The sequence below is a fragment of the Carassius carassius genome, chromosome 32 (genome assembly GCF_963082965.1).
Source record: "Carassius carassius chromosome 32, fCarCar2.1, whole genome shotgun sequence".
NCBI classification, from domain to species: domain Eukaryota; kingdom Metazoa; phylum Chordata; class Actinopteri; order Cypriniformes; family Cyprinidae; genus Carassius; species Carassius carassius.
Window position 1 is genome coordinate 13,149,365 of NC_081786.1, and position 14,947 is coordinate 13,164,311.

A 14,947-nucleotide genomic window follows, 5' to 3' on the forward strand; every position below is an offset into this window, starting at 1 on the left:
GTGCATCTCTCTCTCTCTCTCTCTCTCTCTCTCTCTCTCTCTCTCTCTCTCTCTCTCTCTCTCTCTCTCTCTCTCTCTCTCTCTCTCTCTCTCTCTCTCTCTCTCTCTCTCTCTCTCTCTTCTAGTAAATGACCCTGTATCATGCTGACTAAACTTGCTTCAGGCGTAGACATTAAGTCATAGGATCTGCCCACTTATTCCATAAAAAGTATCCAAAACATGTTGTCATGCTCCACTTCAATCAGTACACACTTTTCAAGATTGAAAAAAAAAAAAAAAAAATATATATATATATATATATATATATATATATACTTTTCTCATGAGTGCACTTCTCATAATATTGATTCTGATGATATACAGTATGTGCACTCTTAGTTACTAGAAGTGAAATGTAAATGTTCTAATGTATTTTAATTATATAGGGCTCTTTTACTGTAGTGGTTTTGTTTTTAAATATGCGTCTCTAATTCTAATCCTGTTTTCAGCTCTCCTCATTTCATATTTGCTCATTTGCATAGTCAGGTTTCAGTGTGATCAAATTAAAGCACAGTCACATTCAACCTAGAAATGTTAAAAGAGAGAAACTCGTGATACATTACCTCGAGGCTGGAAAGGTTTAAATGTTCACTGAATCACATTGCTGTGATTCTTCTGAACTGAAGCCGATTTGCTTGTGCCTCGACACACAGCCAACATGAAGGTCACTACAACACCTATGAACACAAATTAAGCCTCTGCAGTTTTCATCCATCAAGGTCATGGCATTAAATCTGTTTTCCCTGTAATGTCATTTCATTAAGCCCAAGTTCCTTTACAGATGTATCTGCAGTTATTTTCAGGGTTTCTGACCATTAATTGATGTCAGAATATTCTCTTACTTTCAAAAGCGCTTGAAGTTTAATTAAATGACAGATTTCATGCAGCACGTTCAGGGATTCAAACATCTTTAATTAGAGACAGTGACATCAGAAGTCCTGACTCTGCTTAATATCACCTTGATCATTTGATCAGTAAAATGTTTTATGGTCATGAATAAATGAATAATTAATACCTTTACAAGGGAAATGTATAAGAGATCATTTATATGGTGGGCTAGTCTGTTTTGATTTAATGTGTTTGGAGGTTGCTTATGAACTCCCAGCATTCCACACTGTGAGTCATCTCAGCACAGTGATCTCTGCATATTCTCCTGCTACCTTTTTTTATTTTGTCCAAATGCCAGCAGTTAGACTGCTGCCAAGATTATAGAAAGATATTGTGTATGATCAAAGTCATTGTATGACCTGAATGTTCTCCATTTATAAAGGTCAATGAGTCAAAAGCTAATTTATATGTCCCGTGTTGTTTCTTAGAAAATAGAGAAACTATTTAGGCCTGTTGTAATTATTAATTATTAATTACATTTCTAATTATTATTATTTTTTTCAGCAAGGGTATATTAAATTGATCAAAGGTGACAGTAAAGAGACTTACAGTTTTTAAAAAGATTCTTGTTTTGACCAGTATTATATCTAAAAATGTTCTAAAGTAGAGTATGGTTAAACCATATCACAAATATGGTTAAAGTGAAAGTGACTCAAAAATAAAATGTCTGCTCTCTTTTTTACAATGAAAGTAAATGAAGGCCAAGGGTTATCAAATTTGCTCAAGCATTATCCATATTACTCTTATGTATCTAATATTCTAAACCCATATAATAGCTTGTTATGAGAAATAAGGCAGGCTGTCATTCAGTGGAAATATTGCTTTAATAACCTTGCATGAATGTCTTGGTCACTGTTCACTTTCATTGTACTGAAAAAGGCAAGCCACAGAGTCATACCAGTTTCTAAAGACATGAGAGTGTGTAAATGACAACCTATTTAAATTTTTTAAGGCAAGGCAAAGCAGGAAAGTTTATTTATATAAAACATTTCATACACAATGGTAATTCAAAGATATAAAATACAGTGCAATCAGTTTGGATGTAGCACAGTGCTCATTCCAGAAATGCACAGCTAAACAGATGAGTTTTGAGTCTGGATTTAAATGTTTTAGCACATCTGATCTCTTCTGGAAGCTGGTTCCAGCTGCAGGCGGCATACAGTAATAGCTAAAAGTGAACTCCCCTGTTTTGTGTAAACCCTCAATCCTAATGATCTGAGTGGTCTGGGGTGCGTTCTCCGAAACTACCTTAACGCTACGTCGTTCTTAAGTTGTACCTTAAGAAGTACCTTATCGTTAATACGTGGTTTCCGAAACCTTCTTAGTTAAGTATACCTTCTGTAAGTCATGCGTTCGTAAGGTTGGTCTGGAGCGCTCTTAGCTATACCTTATCGCTGCTGACGGTTCAAACCGCTAGTGGCCGCCACTACGCAAAAAGATTTGTTACATCGCAGTTTAATTACACATAGAAAATTTTATATGAACATTTAATATAAAATCTGATTTAGTATTAAAATTACATTTTTACTTTAAAATTATACACATAAAATACTTAAGTTGTTATAGCCAACACCCAGTTTATGGAAGTGTTTTTATTAATAAAGTTTCCATACACTAATGGTTGTTAGCTTTTTTAATTACTATCCTAAGGCACATCAGCTGGCGAACCATTTGACAGAAAAGGCTTTGGAGTCTATATAAAGAAAGATGAGTTTACACAAACTTTATAGCTATGGCAGCGAGACAGCGAGTACTTGTTTTAAATCAAAGACGGCGGCGTCCGCGGAGCCAGTTAGTGTATGTCAACTACTTTATAAGAGAACATTTTAGTCCACTGACTACCATGTCAGAAGAGACCATTGTAAAAAAAATTCGCCTGCCACGGGAGCAAATTCTGTAGCTCTTGCATCTTGTTGGCCCAGATTTGTCAAGACAAACTCGACGGAGCTACCCCCTCAGCCCCGAAATTCAGCTGCTGGCGGCTCTTCGTTTTTATGCCGTGGTGGAGTTTTCTGGAGGTTGTTGGGGATGGATATGGGCTGAGTAAGACCTCAGTGTGGCTGGGCGATCTCTTTTTGCGGACTTTTTCCCCCGACATAGTGAATGTCGGTATGTCTCTCATGTTTGCGCTTTTATTGAGGAAATCATCCAATTACACAAATGAGCGATTTACGCCAATAATGTGATACGGCTGGTGGATAATCAGCATACGTTGTGGAGAACATTAACACACTTATGGCCGTGAGGGTTTGGGATTGTACACTTGCTAAATTATAAACACATACTCATATTTATTTCTGCATGTACTTATTTCAATAAGCCCCGATAAATGCAGTTTGTACTATTTCTAAAACGCTTCTTTATAACGAACATTGTTTTCTCAATACTTTACCTATACCACTGTGAAGGAAAGAGCGCACAATCGATCATCGAGGCGTCGATATCAACCTATTCAGCACCTCCACCATGGACAGCAACTGCTAAGGTCGAACTTAAGAAGGTTTACCTTAAGCAACATCCTAAGGTATAGTTCGGAGAACACACGTAGCAAAGGTATACCTGTAGTTAAGGTGTACCTTTTGAGTATTCGTAGCGCTCTAAGAGACAACGTTATCGGAGAACGCACCCCTGTTATGTTTATATTCATTGAGTATATCTGTGATATATTTAGGTACTAGGCCATTGAGTGATTTATAAACAAGTAAAAGTACTTTAAAATCAATCCTAAATATAACTGGAAGCCAGTGTAAAGACCGGAGGACTGGTATGATATTCTCAGATTTTCCTGTTTTAGTTAGAATTCTGGCAGCAGCGTTCTGGATGAGCAGCATGACTATTAAAACTAAGGTTGTCTCCAGAAACAAAACAAGATTCTTGACTTGTTTTTTAGTTGTTTTACCCATAGAGAGAAGGTATGCATTCACCTTGAGAACTTCATCTTTGGTTCTTTCTCATTATTTGACTTAGTGGGAGCTGTCATTATTTTTCCACCAGTACGTCACATTCCTGGACATAATTGAGAGAGGTTTAGTTCTTAACTCCATGAGGTTTATAACTATTCCTTTGTGTGTACTCAAAGAATACATTAACTAAACTATATGCTTTACATCTTAAACAAACAGGCCTTCATTTCCTCAGTTTTGTTTCTTAGTAAGGCTGAAGCCCTTTTGATTGATATTTTTTGATAATGATATTGACATCTGCTTTGACATGCAAGAAATTAGCTTTTTCGTGCATTTTAGCATTTGCTTATTTGTTTCCCCTGCTTGGCTGTGTTTTCTTGAATTTTGTTTCTGTATTAACACTAATATATGATTTATGTGTTGCTTTTGATTGTAATATTTTCATGTACACTGACATGCTGCATTTTTTTCTTTGACAGCACAAATCATGCTATTACAAAATCACCAAATTTATTGCCAGCCCATTTTAATTTTCATGTTCTGCATCTCCAAGCAATTAATCATATGCTTTTGCATGATTTTTTTTGTGTTCAGAATTGTTTGAAGGTCTGGTAGTGTGTGATCCACAGTCGTTTAGTGTTTGTCTAGTGTCATTTACTTCCAGCAAGTGTATGATACCTAGTGTTTTCGAATCATGTATTGTGTTCACATAGTCTATTCCAGTCTTAACATGGCTAAATATTGATGTATAATAAAATATTGCCACTCGAAAACCCTCCTTGTTACTGATTTTACAATTGTTTATAAGGGCTGTCAACACATCTGTAACTCTTTATAATAACATTCAGTTGTAAGTCAATTGTAAGTGAATAGTTAATGATGAACTAATCATTTACAAAAAAAATCATAAGCAATTAATAAGTGATACTAACAATTTGTGTGTTTTGTCAATTCATTTACAAGTCATTTAGGTCTCACTTTAGATTAAGTGGCCCTAATACCTGTGTATGTACATATTATAATCAAATTATTCCAATTACTCTTATACATGTTGTTGTTAAAAAAATAGTTATATATGTCCTGTTACACCTTTGTACTTACACAAACCATTCAGAGGGTTGTTACATGTGTGTAGTTACATAAATATTACAGCTCTATACTATGTACCAATGTGTACTTACACTGTTGTTACATACTATGTGCACATTTACTGTAGTTATTATGTAAATACACAGATATTAGGGCCACTTAATATAAAGTGGGACCCATTTAAATTATTGAGATGTCAATATTGTACTAGTAACTTATTAATTGATGATTAAACCATTAGTAAATTATCAGTATATCATTTATGTATGTTTCGTTAAAGTTGTAAGCTGGTCTGTTAAAAAGCCCAAAAATGCAATTATACCAAAACAATTTTTTTTAAGAATAATAAATTATTTGCTGTTAAGTTAATAAACATGTGTAAATGATTTAGAGTCAGGGGATTCCAGTGGGTTGTGTTAAACCCTTTCTCTCGTCAGCACAGACTTTCTGCATCCCCTAATCTAAAGTGTAAACTATTCATCACTTGTAAACATGTTACACATAATTTCTAGATCTTTCTTACATGTTACAAATGATCTGTAGGTGTATAGAAGGCATTTACAACACATTCTGTACCCCCTAAACAAATGTGTAAAATACTAATTAGTTGTAAATGTTTTACAAACCTGCTGGCTACAGGTTCTCTGTGTGTACACACTGGGGTGAATTATCTGCGAATGATGAGTACAATTTTTTGATTAGGGGATGCAGAAAGTGTTGTAAATGCCTTGTATACACCTTCAGATCATTTGTAACAGGTAAGAAAAATCTATAAATTATTAATGTTATTATAAAGTGTTACCTAGCAGGGATAGTCCCCAGAACAGCCAGGGGTTTAATATATTTGTTTGGTTGCTTTTTTGTGACAGTAGGTTTTAATATGTCTGTTTTCACACTATACCTTTGTGTGTGTGTGTCTGTCTCTGTGTGTAGGAGGTTAGTGACACAGAGATCATGGAGCTTGTCCACAGCGCTCTGGGCCGGATGACAGTGATCCGGCAGATCTTTCCCCTGTGGAGGGACACCAACATCCGCTGCATAAGGAACAACCATCGCATCTCCTCACTGCTTTGCGACCCACAGGAAGGCTACCTGCAGTCTCTAGAGGTACGTTTCTTAGCAACGTTTTTTTTTTCATAGCGCAGTGAATTCACACTCATTCATCAGAAAAAGATCTGCAGGTCAAGGTCAGCTCAGTTCATTTTAGAGCAGTTTCAGCATCATATGGCCTGTTTTTGTGGTATAATATATTTCTGACATACCTGCAATGAGCACATTAAAACAAAACAGACTTTGGTCAGTTGCTTCAGACAGTCTGTAGACCAGAAGTGCTAGCTGTGTGAGACGGTGATGAGCTGCAAAAAGCTGAATGATTTACAACTAGAAATCTCAATTCTTTGGCCTTTTGCTAAAGGTTATTTTGTATTCATAACATATTTAAGATACATGACAGTTGCTTTCTTGCAGCAAAAGAGTTAATTGCACTGTGTTATTGAGATTTACTCCAGTAGTTCAAGTCTGAATTTATCTATAATTGTCTTTTCATTATAGTTTTGCAGTTGCGGTTTGGAAGTTTCTGCAAGGCTGCATAATAACTGCAGTAACTGTCATGTTTATTTTCTTTGTTGTATCGCTTAATTTCTTTAGAATCTTAATTCAAAACAAGGTTATGCACGACTGATCCAGATTAACCACCTGTGCCCTGATGCTTTTACACGTTAACAAATATTATCTTGTTAAGTCACAGATGGTACACTGTAATTGTAAAAATGTTCCCTCTCCGTTACACAACATTAAAACACTGTATATGTTTCTGGCTCTATGAAAACCTTGTTTGCGTTTTAGAATCCATTTTCCTTTTTTTTAGAGCAGATGGCAAATACATGTGTCTTTTCTCTGGGGCTCACTGTCTCAAATATTAATGAATGAAGAGGGTTACGTACCAGCTAATGCTAAAGCAGCACCACAAAAGGACAAATGAGTTTTTACAGAAAGGATGAGGAGATATGCGAGATGTTAGGAGCCACAGGGATCCCTCTTGCCCCTCCATTGGTGCTAACGATACACAGAAAGTTGAAGGGAGTAAGAGATTTAATCTGTGCTGTGGCAGATTGGCTGTTTTAATTAACTCAAGAGGTTGCGGCTTATGATTCCGAGCCCTCGGGCCACAGGTCTTTATGCGCCATGCTGACAGTTCACGCAATGCTGAGTAAAAGCTCAGTGGGTTGCTTGTTTTTATATGTCTAATTGATGTCCTAATTTTATTGTTTTGTTTTGTTCATTCAGATTTAAAGCTTGTGTCATCAGAATTTTTGCATACTCAAAATGTTTACTGCTAGATGTTTAGTTTAGTCATATATTGGCTGCTTTCGATCATGCAGTGGCAGTTGTTTTGTTATGGATGGATTTTTTTCCAAAAATGTTACAACCTTTCAAATGTACAGTAGCTGTAAATTTTGACAAAATAGTTTTTTTTAAGTAACATATAAAATACTTATATACATTGTTCAAAGTTTGGTTTCAATAATTATTATTATTATTATTTTAAGAAATTAATACTTTTCCTCAGATATGGCACATTTAATTTAATTCACCTAAGGACAGTAAAGAATCCCAGAAAAGTTAGTCACAATTTCCACAAAAATTATCAGCAGTAAAACAATTTTCAGCATATTTAATGAAAGGAATATTCCTTGAGCATCAAGTCCATGTATTAAAATGATTTCTGACAGATTATGTAAAAAAATCCATGGATAAATTAAATTTTAAAATGTATTAAAATAAAGAAAATAATTTTAAATGCTAATAACGTATCATCAAAATGCTAATAACATATCATAATATCACTATTTTAATTTGGTGAGCATAAGAGACTCAAAACACACAAAATATATATATATTGGAAATGGTAGTGTATTTTATATAAAATGAAATAATACATGTATATATTTTTTAACAGATAGCTTTCTTACAGACCTTTTAGTGGCCTAAATCGAAAATCCGTTTTCAGTGTTGCACAAGCACATCCTGTTCACTCTGGTATCAGCAGTTCTTAGTAAGGAACAAGCTGATTTTAAAACAAGTCATTCAACACTGTGTTAGGAATCATTTAATCTAGCTCAGAGTCACACAGAAGCACACAGGGAAGTGAAGCAACCGATTCATGTTATTGTAACTGTTTAAGATTTTGCTTTACATTGATTAAAACCGATAGCATATTTTATCTCACTTTGGGGGCGGAAAATGCTTTGACTCATAAATCCACGGTCTTGCAAGTCTTTCAAAGCCTTGAATCCATGTCAAGGATATGTCTGACTAATCGGACATCTGGCAGGGCATTCTGAAGTCACTTTACCACTTAGGGGACGAATAAGGAGCCTCCAAGGTCAAAACCATGTGTTCTTATGTCAAGGACACATTAGCATTTTCTGCATTCACATAACTCTTACATGAGCAAACAGATCATGCCCCGGCTGTAAGCCCAGACGACCATGACCGCAGTGTGAGAGGGGTTCTTGATAGGGTTGCCAATTTCAGCAGAGCAAATAAGTAATGCTTTCCATTTCTTTATACTATGTATGTCACTTAAGATTTCAGTAAAGCATTGGTGACAAGCTGACCGTGTAGTAAACTGAAAGGAAACACAGCCACAGCTGTACGCCTGTAGCTATATCTGTGTATACAGTTCTGCTTGACTGAATTAAGTGCTAAAAATGCTTTTGAGATGCAATTCCTTAGATTTTGGCTTACAATGTAATTGCATCTGTTGCAAAACTAAACAATTTTTTAATTGTCACAATTCATAACATGTATGTCAGTTAAGCTTCTGCCTAGGCACATTTTAGCTCTTAGAAAATAACCATAACAGACTGTACATAAATATCTCAACATGAACATATTAAAGTTTTAACTGCTTTGTATTTAGATGACTTCATTATGCAGAATAAGATTTGTTTTAAGTAACTGACATTATTGTGTGAGTACATAAAAAAAAAATTTTCAGGACAACACTTTTGTTCAGAGACCAATTTCATTATTAACTAGATAGTAAAGTTTGTGGTCAAACGTTAAGTTGGCTTGAAAAAGCCTAGCCAGAAAGTTTGAAGCTAGTATTTCACTAGTATGCTCCCAGCATGACTAGCAAGTGACTTGAATGTAATTAGAATGATTAGCAAGTGACTAACATGTCTGTAGCATGTTGTTAGCATGATAAGCAAGTGAATAGCATGTTATTAACATATTTAGAAAGTTACTAACATGTTGTTAGCATGATTAGCAAGTGACTAGCATGTTGTTAGCATGTTTAACAAGTGACTAGCATGACATTAGCATGATTAGCAAGTGACTAGCATGTCTCTAGCATTATTAACAAGTGACTAGCACGTTATTAACATATTTAGAAAGTTACTAACATGTTGTTAGCATGATTAGCAGGTGACTAGCATGTTGCTAGCAAGACTAGCAAGTGACTAGCATGTTATTAACATGTTTAGCAAAGTTACTAGCATATTACTAGCATGATTAGCAAGTGACTAGCATGTTGCTAGCATCATTAGCAAGTGACTGGCATGTTGATAACACGATTAGCAGGTGACTATCATGTTGCTAGCATGTCTACCAATGTAATGGTAGTATAAAACCAGTTGATTAAGTAAAAAACCAGCTAAAACCAGCTAAGACCATCGTGATAGTAGCCAAAATCACTTTAAAACCATGTTAAAAGCATGTTTCTAGCCTGATTAGCAAGTTACTAGCATGTTGTTGGCATGTTTGTATGATAATCCAGCTAAAACCAGTTGATTCAGTAAAAAAAACAGCTAAGACCAGAGTGACAGTGGCTAAAACCACTTAAAAACCATCAGCTTGGGAGACCAGCCAAAGCAACCAATCAGCTTAGGCTGTATTTTCATTAGGGAGTTTTAAACTTTGCTATGGCAGTAGACAGCTAAAATACATTATAAGTCTTATTGTATAACGTTTGCACCCCCTCAATGAAAGTCTATGGGATTTTAGGTGGTTTTGAAAAGTCGGTTTTTTCATAAAGTCTGGTTTCTGAAAACCGTAAGCCGGATCAGTTAGAAGAGATATAGCAACCCGAGTCAGACCAGTCTGAAGGTCTGACGCAAGTTTGGTGGTTCTAGATTGAAAGCTCTAGGAGGAAATACATTTTAAAATTTAGTCTCAAAAGAAGAAGAAGAAGAAGTTTAAATAGGGTTTCAGTAGGTTGGCTTTTTCAAGCCAACTTAATTAGTTACTTATTAGCATGCATATTGCTAGCTTATTGACTGTTCATTAGTACTTAAAAAGCAATAGTAATGCCTTATTCTGCATGACCAGATTTTAAATCTACTTTAGGAACTCTTGATAGGAAGCAAAGTATGGTTAAAATTAAGTGGGACCAAAACCTGTGTTATAAATCAAGTCATAGCTTGGATATATTTTTGTATATCCAAGTGAAATGACTTATTGAATCAGAATATTGTTTTATTACTGCATGTTTTTGATTTAAGATTATAAGAGCATATGACTTTGTTAATATATATATATTCAATATTCAAATATTACATAAAAAAAGCATTTGCAATTTAGATTTCATGATGACTTTTAACCAATGAAATTCATTTCAACTGTATTGATTATTTTCTACCTTTGACAAAAAGCATACTCATCATTTCACATCTATCTTTACTGGTTTGCTTTCTATTCCAGTTTCTATCTTTTAACACGGACACTTCTGAATATATAGATGCAATAGAAAATGCAACAAGTGCTCTTTGTCGATTGGTGCTCTTTGTTGATTGGATGCAAGATGCTAAAATAAAGGACAAATTGCATGTCTTGTGTAAAACTGAATACAATACTTTAAATATAGAATGATTCTAAACTACAATGGCCAGATGTCAACCTTAGCAGGTATGCAAACTGGATAAAGGCAGACAAATTCTTTCCTGTTTGCCTTCCTTCTTGTGTTTGAAAAGGGTCAAGGGTTTAGAAAAAAGAGTTTGGGTGCAGTCTTGGGTGCAGTCTTGGCTGCAGCAGGAGTCAAGCTCTGTCTTCTCTCTCGTAGACTGCTATTAAGGAGACTGGATGAATATGTAATCTTCATAGTAAAATAATGTTTTTTATTCCTATCAGCATCCCCTACTTATATTCTTTCCTCACTCAGTCACACCTTCATATTCTCTCTCTCTCTCTCTCTCTCTCTCTCTCTCTCTCTCTCTCTCTCTCTCTCTCTCTCTCTCTCTCTCTCCACATTGATCTTCTCATAAATGTGTTGTTTTGTCAGGATCACATGTCTGAGGGGACATTGAGTTTGGCCGTGCGGCCCCAGACTCTTGTCTTCTTGACGATAACAGTGCTGTCATTCAGGGTGTCTTTTCTCTCTCCAGGTGTCTCGCAGCATGACAGCTGATCTCTGCAGGAGCAGAGCCATGCAAAAATCTCCTGCAGCGCTCTTTCTTTTCCTCTTGCTCTCTGTCTCAAAGACGGAGTCAGCAGACACGTTCACACACTCAATCTGTCTTTCACAAACTTAGAGAACAATTTTAGTACATGGCTTGGTCGTTGAGCCTTATTCAGTTACTTTTTAAAAATGTTTTAGGCTTTAGGCCGCCTACACACTTGGCGAAACTGACTGATCATTTGACAGACAGCAATGCACAAGATTGTTTTTTAGAGGTTGTGAAAAGAGCCATTTTAATTTGTAATCAAGTAGTTATCCGAAATGGATTTCTGAAAGTACAACAGGACCTTTCATTAGTCAGTGGATGCTTATACTTTTGGTTTCAAGATGAAGTGTATTCATTATAACCCAAACTCTAAGCATAGATGCCTTTATTAGGGTTTGAATGTGTTGACGTACAGCACTGAGAGGTATCATTATAAAAACTTGAAAAAAGTCAAGAAAAACATGCTTATATGATTCTTTTATATTTTATTTTTGTAATTTTGTGTGTGTGTGTGTGTGTGTGTGTGTGTGTGTGTGTGTGTGTGTGTGTGTGTGTGTGTGTGTGTGTGTGTGTGTATGTGTGTGTGTGTGTGTGTCAATTAACTAAACGGATATCCACACAAAACATAAGCTGTAATATAAAGAAAACATTTATATGTTTATAACAAGTGTTGATTGGATTGTGCATAAACCATTTATGATCTTTTCAACTAATAGAATACAGGGGATGGTCATCGTAAAACTGCTGTCATCATTTTCTCACTCTTATGTTGTTCCAAACCTGTATCTTTTGCAGAACTCAAAAGGAGAATATTTAATGAAAAATGTATGTGACTGGATCAGATCTGAAAATTAAACTAAGATTAAATTGTGTAGTACATTTTTTCTTTCATTTGTACCATCCAGCATTTCACACTCCAGTCCGGTAGGTGGCTGAAGGTCACCCTTTTTTTTTTTTTTTTTTTTTTACTTTGATATGCAAAGTAAAACATGAGAAGAAGTGGGTTAACACTTTTGCCACCTACTGGACTGGGGTGTCATTAAAAAGTCATAAATGAGGGTGAGTAAATGATAAAAACAAAACTATTCCTTTAAGGTGTTTACATGACTTTATACATTGTCAGGTTATTAAGTGTGGGATGTGCATGTAAAGAAATCACAGCATTTGTTTGTTGTTTATGTCTCTAGGTGTCTAGCCTGTACTTGTACGACAGTGTGCTGATGTTGGCCAATGCCTTCTACCGGAAGTTAGAGGACAGGAAGTGGCACAGCATGGCCAGTCTGAACTGCATGAGGAAGTCAACCAAACCCTGGAATGGAGGCTGGTCCATGCTAGACACGATCCAAAAGGTCTAAAGTCACTTTACAATTCATCTCACTTATGCTTAATTCGATCTGTTTCAATTTTCTTTAATTCAGCCTACTGGAGTTCAGTAGCGTTCAATAAAACTGGTCTGGTTTAATTGATGTATCTCTGAACAGAAGTTGTATTTGTCATTCTTCTCAGGGGCGGATTTCTGGGCTCACTGGTTTAATGGACTTCCGAAGCAATGGAGCGAACTCTCATGTCCAGTTTGAAATCCTAGGGACCAGTTACAGTGAGACGTTTGGAAAAGATGTAAAGCGGGTGAGTGGAAATGATGTGGAAGAATGAAGTTACATCAAAAACTAACAAATGACATAAATTCAGATTATTTAAACAGCTTGATGTTATGTCAGGAAACCCAGACTGTATTGCAATGATTTTCCAGATCTTTCTCAACTTTAATGTATTAAAATCCTGTGCATGGCTTTAGGTGGCATATATACATGATACTAAGCGGAGACCTCCCTAACTCAACAGCGCACCACAACTTTGCAACGTAAATCTGTGGTGAAAAGGGGGACCACAGTGAGCTCTAATTGAAAACCATAGGGGTAGATTTGAGACTGCCCTGCTTATTTTCACGTTACCTTACATGAACCTCACTCCACCAAGACAATATCAATCCGCTTCATCTATGTGTCTGCATCAGGTTAGTTAGTAGTTGGCTGTTTTTTTTTCTATGTGGAGTAGTGGATCAAATTAATAAAGTATAGATACTTTAGTTTAAATGTTCTCACATGAATAGCCTTTATATGGTTCTATTGTGTTTGTTTTATTATTATTCTGAAAATAGACATATGATTTTCTTTCCTCACGTAAATTGCTCCACAACTTGTACAATTCTAAATAAAAATTTGGAGGTGATAAATTCACGGTCTCGAGCTACTGGTTGGAGGGGTAGGAATTTGGTGAAGGGCCAGATAGCCCTTCAAACAAAGATTTTGGGTATGGACTATCTTAGTGTAAACCAGCTAAAGCAGTAACATGGCTGCCTGAGTGAACAAAAATAATTTTTTTTAGCATTATTGGCATTAATAACATTTTTAATAAAAACTAATAATGTGTTTTATACTACAATCAATTGTGAGTTCATATTTATGGTCATGCTATTCATAGAAATGTTTGCAAAAAAAATTTGCTAACTGAACTTTAGCAAACTATCATATCATTACAGACTGCACTATAGTGCCACAGCATATTTTCATGTGTGATCATAGCAATAACCACCATAGACATTAAGGGGGGCTAGTTCCCCCAATAATTAGAAATCGCTAAACCTTTTTCTAAAATACATAGAGAGAGAGAGTGATGAAAGTTGCATGTACACGCGTCTGTGTAACTCTCTTTACAATGAGTGAGTTTACTTCAAAAACAGCAATTTTATCTTCTCATTGATGAAAAAATATAATGTAGCGATTTAATATTTAAACTGTTGGGCAGAGGGGTAGGGGAAGGGGAAGGGGTATAAAATAGAATTGGGATTGGGCCTTGGTCTTTGGATTTGTTTTTTCATAACATACAAAGCTATTTCTTATTATTTGTGAATGGTTTACATTCACATTTTATAGTTATGTCATCAATTGGGGCTTAAGAAACCTACCAAAATCCTGACCTATGCATTGTGATAACCAACAAAATTTAAAAAATAAATAAATAAATAAGAAGACTTACTCTGGGAAAGAGCAGAGCCATATTTGTAGTCTGGGAGCATCAGCTTCTCCAAAAACCAGACATAAATCATGATGCACAACTAAAAATATTTGAAAGGAGAAGATAAGTTGACTGAAAGCAAGATGAGCGAGACAGACAGATGGACAGTGCGAGCAACTGAATGATGGATCCTGCTGTGTTTTGGAATTGGAGACACTGATATGGAACATGGCCAGGATACTTTTACACAAAAACATACAAATAGCTCAGCACAAATACAAATATCAACACACAAACATCAACACCCATTCAGATATACCCGTCAGAGCTAATTAATTACCGCTTCTGTCTCTCTGTGTTCTCTTTTATCTCTCCATCTGATGCATGAGCACTCATACTCACATGCTTGCAGTGCAGTGGAAGTGCTTTGCGGCATGGCTTTGGTCTTTAGCAGGGCTGATGGGTCTATCACATGCCAGACAGTCTCAATCTTCTAGCCTGAATGTTAGTGAGTGTGCAAGCTGAACATGGCCATTCCTTCTGGCAAGAAACACAGAGAGCTAA

General features: G+C 35.8%; 1 protein-coding gene across 4 annotated transcripts in view; it reads left to right on the forward strand.

Moving 5' to 3' along the window:
* Positions 1 to 14,947, forward strand: part of grid1a (glutamate receptor, ionotropic, delta 1a) — a 233,214-nt gene that overhangs the window by 186,461 nt on the left and 31,806 nt on the right. For all 4 annotated transcript variants that reach the window (XM_059520395.1, XM_059520397.1, XM_059520398.1 and 1 more), the window contains exons 6-8: positions 5,853 to 6,026; positions 12,556 to 12,717; positions 12,875 to 12,994. In XM_059520395.1, the coding sequence (XP_059376378.1) occupies positions 5,853 to 6,026; positions 12,556 to 12,717; positions 12,875 to 12,994 (456 nt within the window). The remainder of the gene's footprint in view (positions 1 to 5,852; positions 6,027 to 12,555; positions 12,718 to 12,874; positions 12,995 to 14,947) is intronic.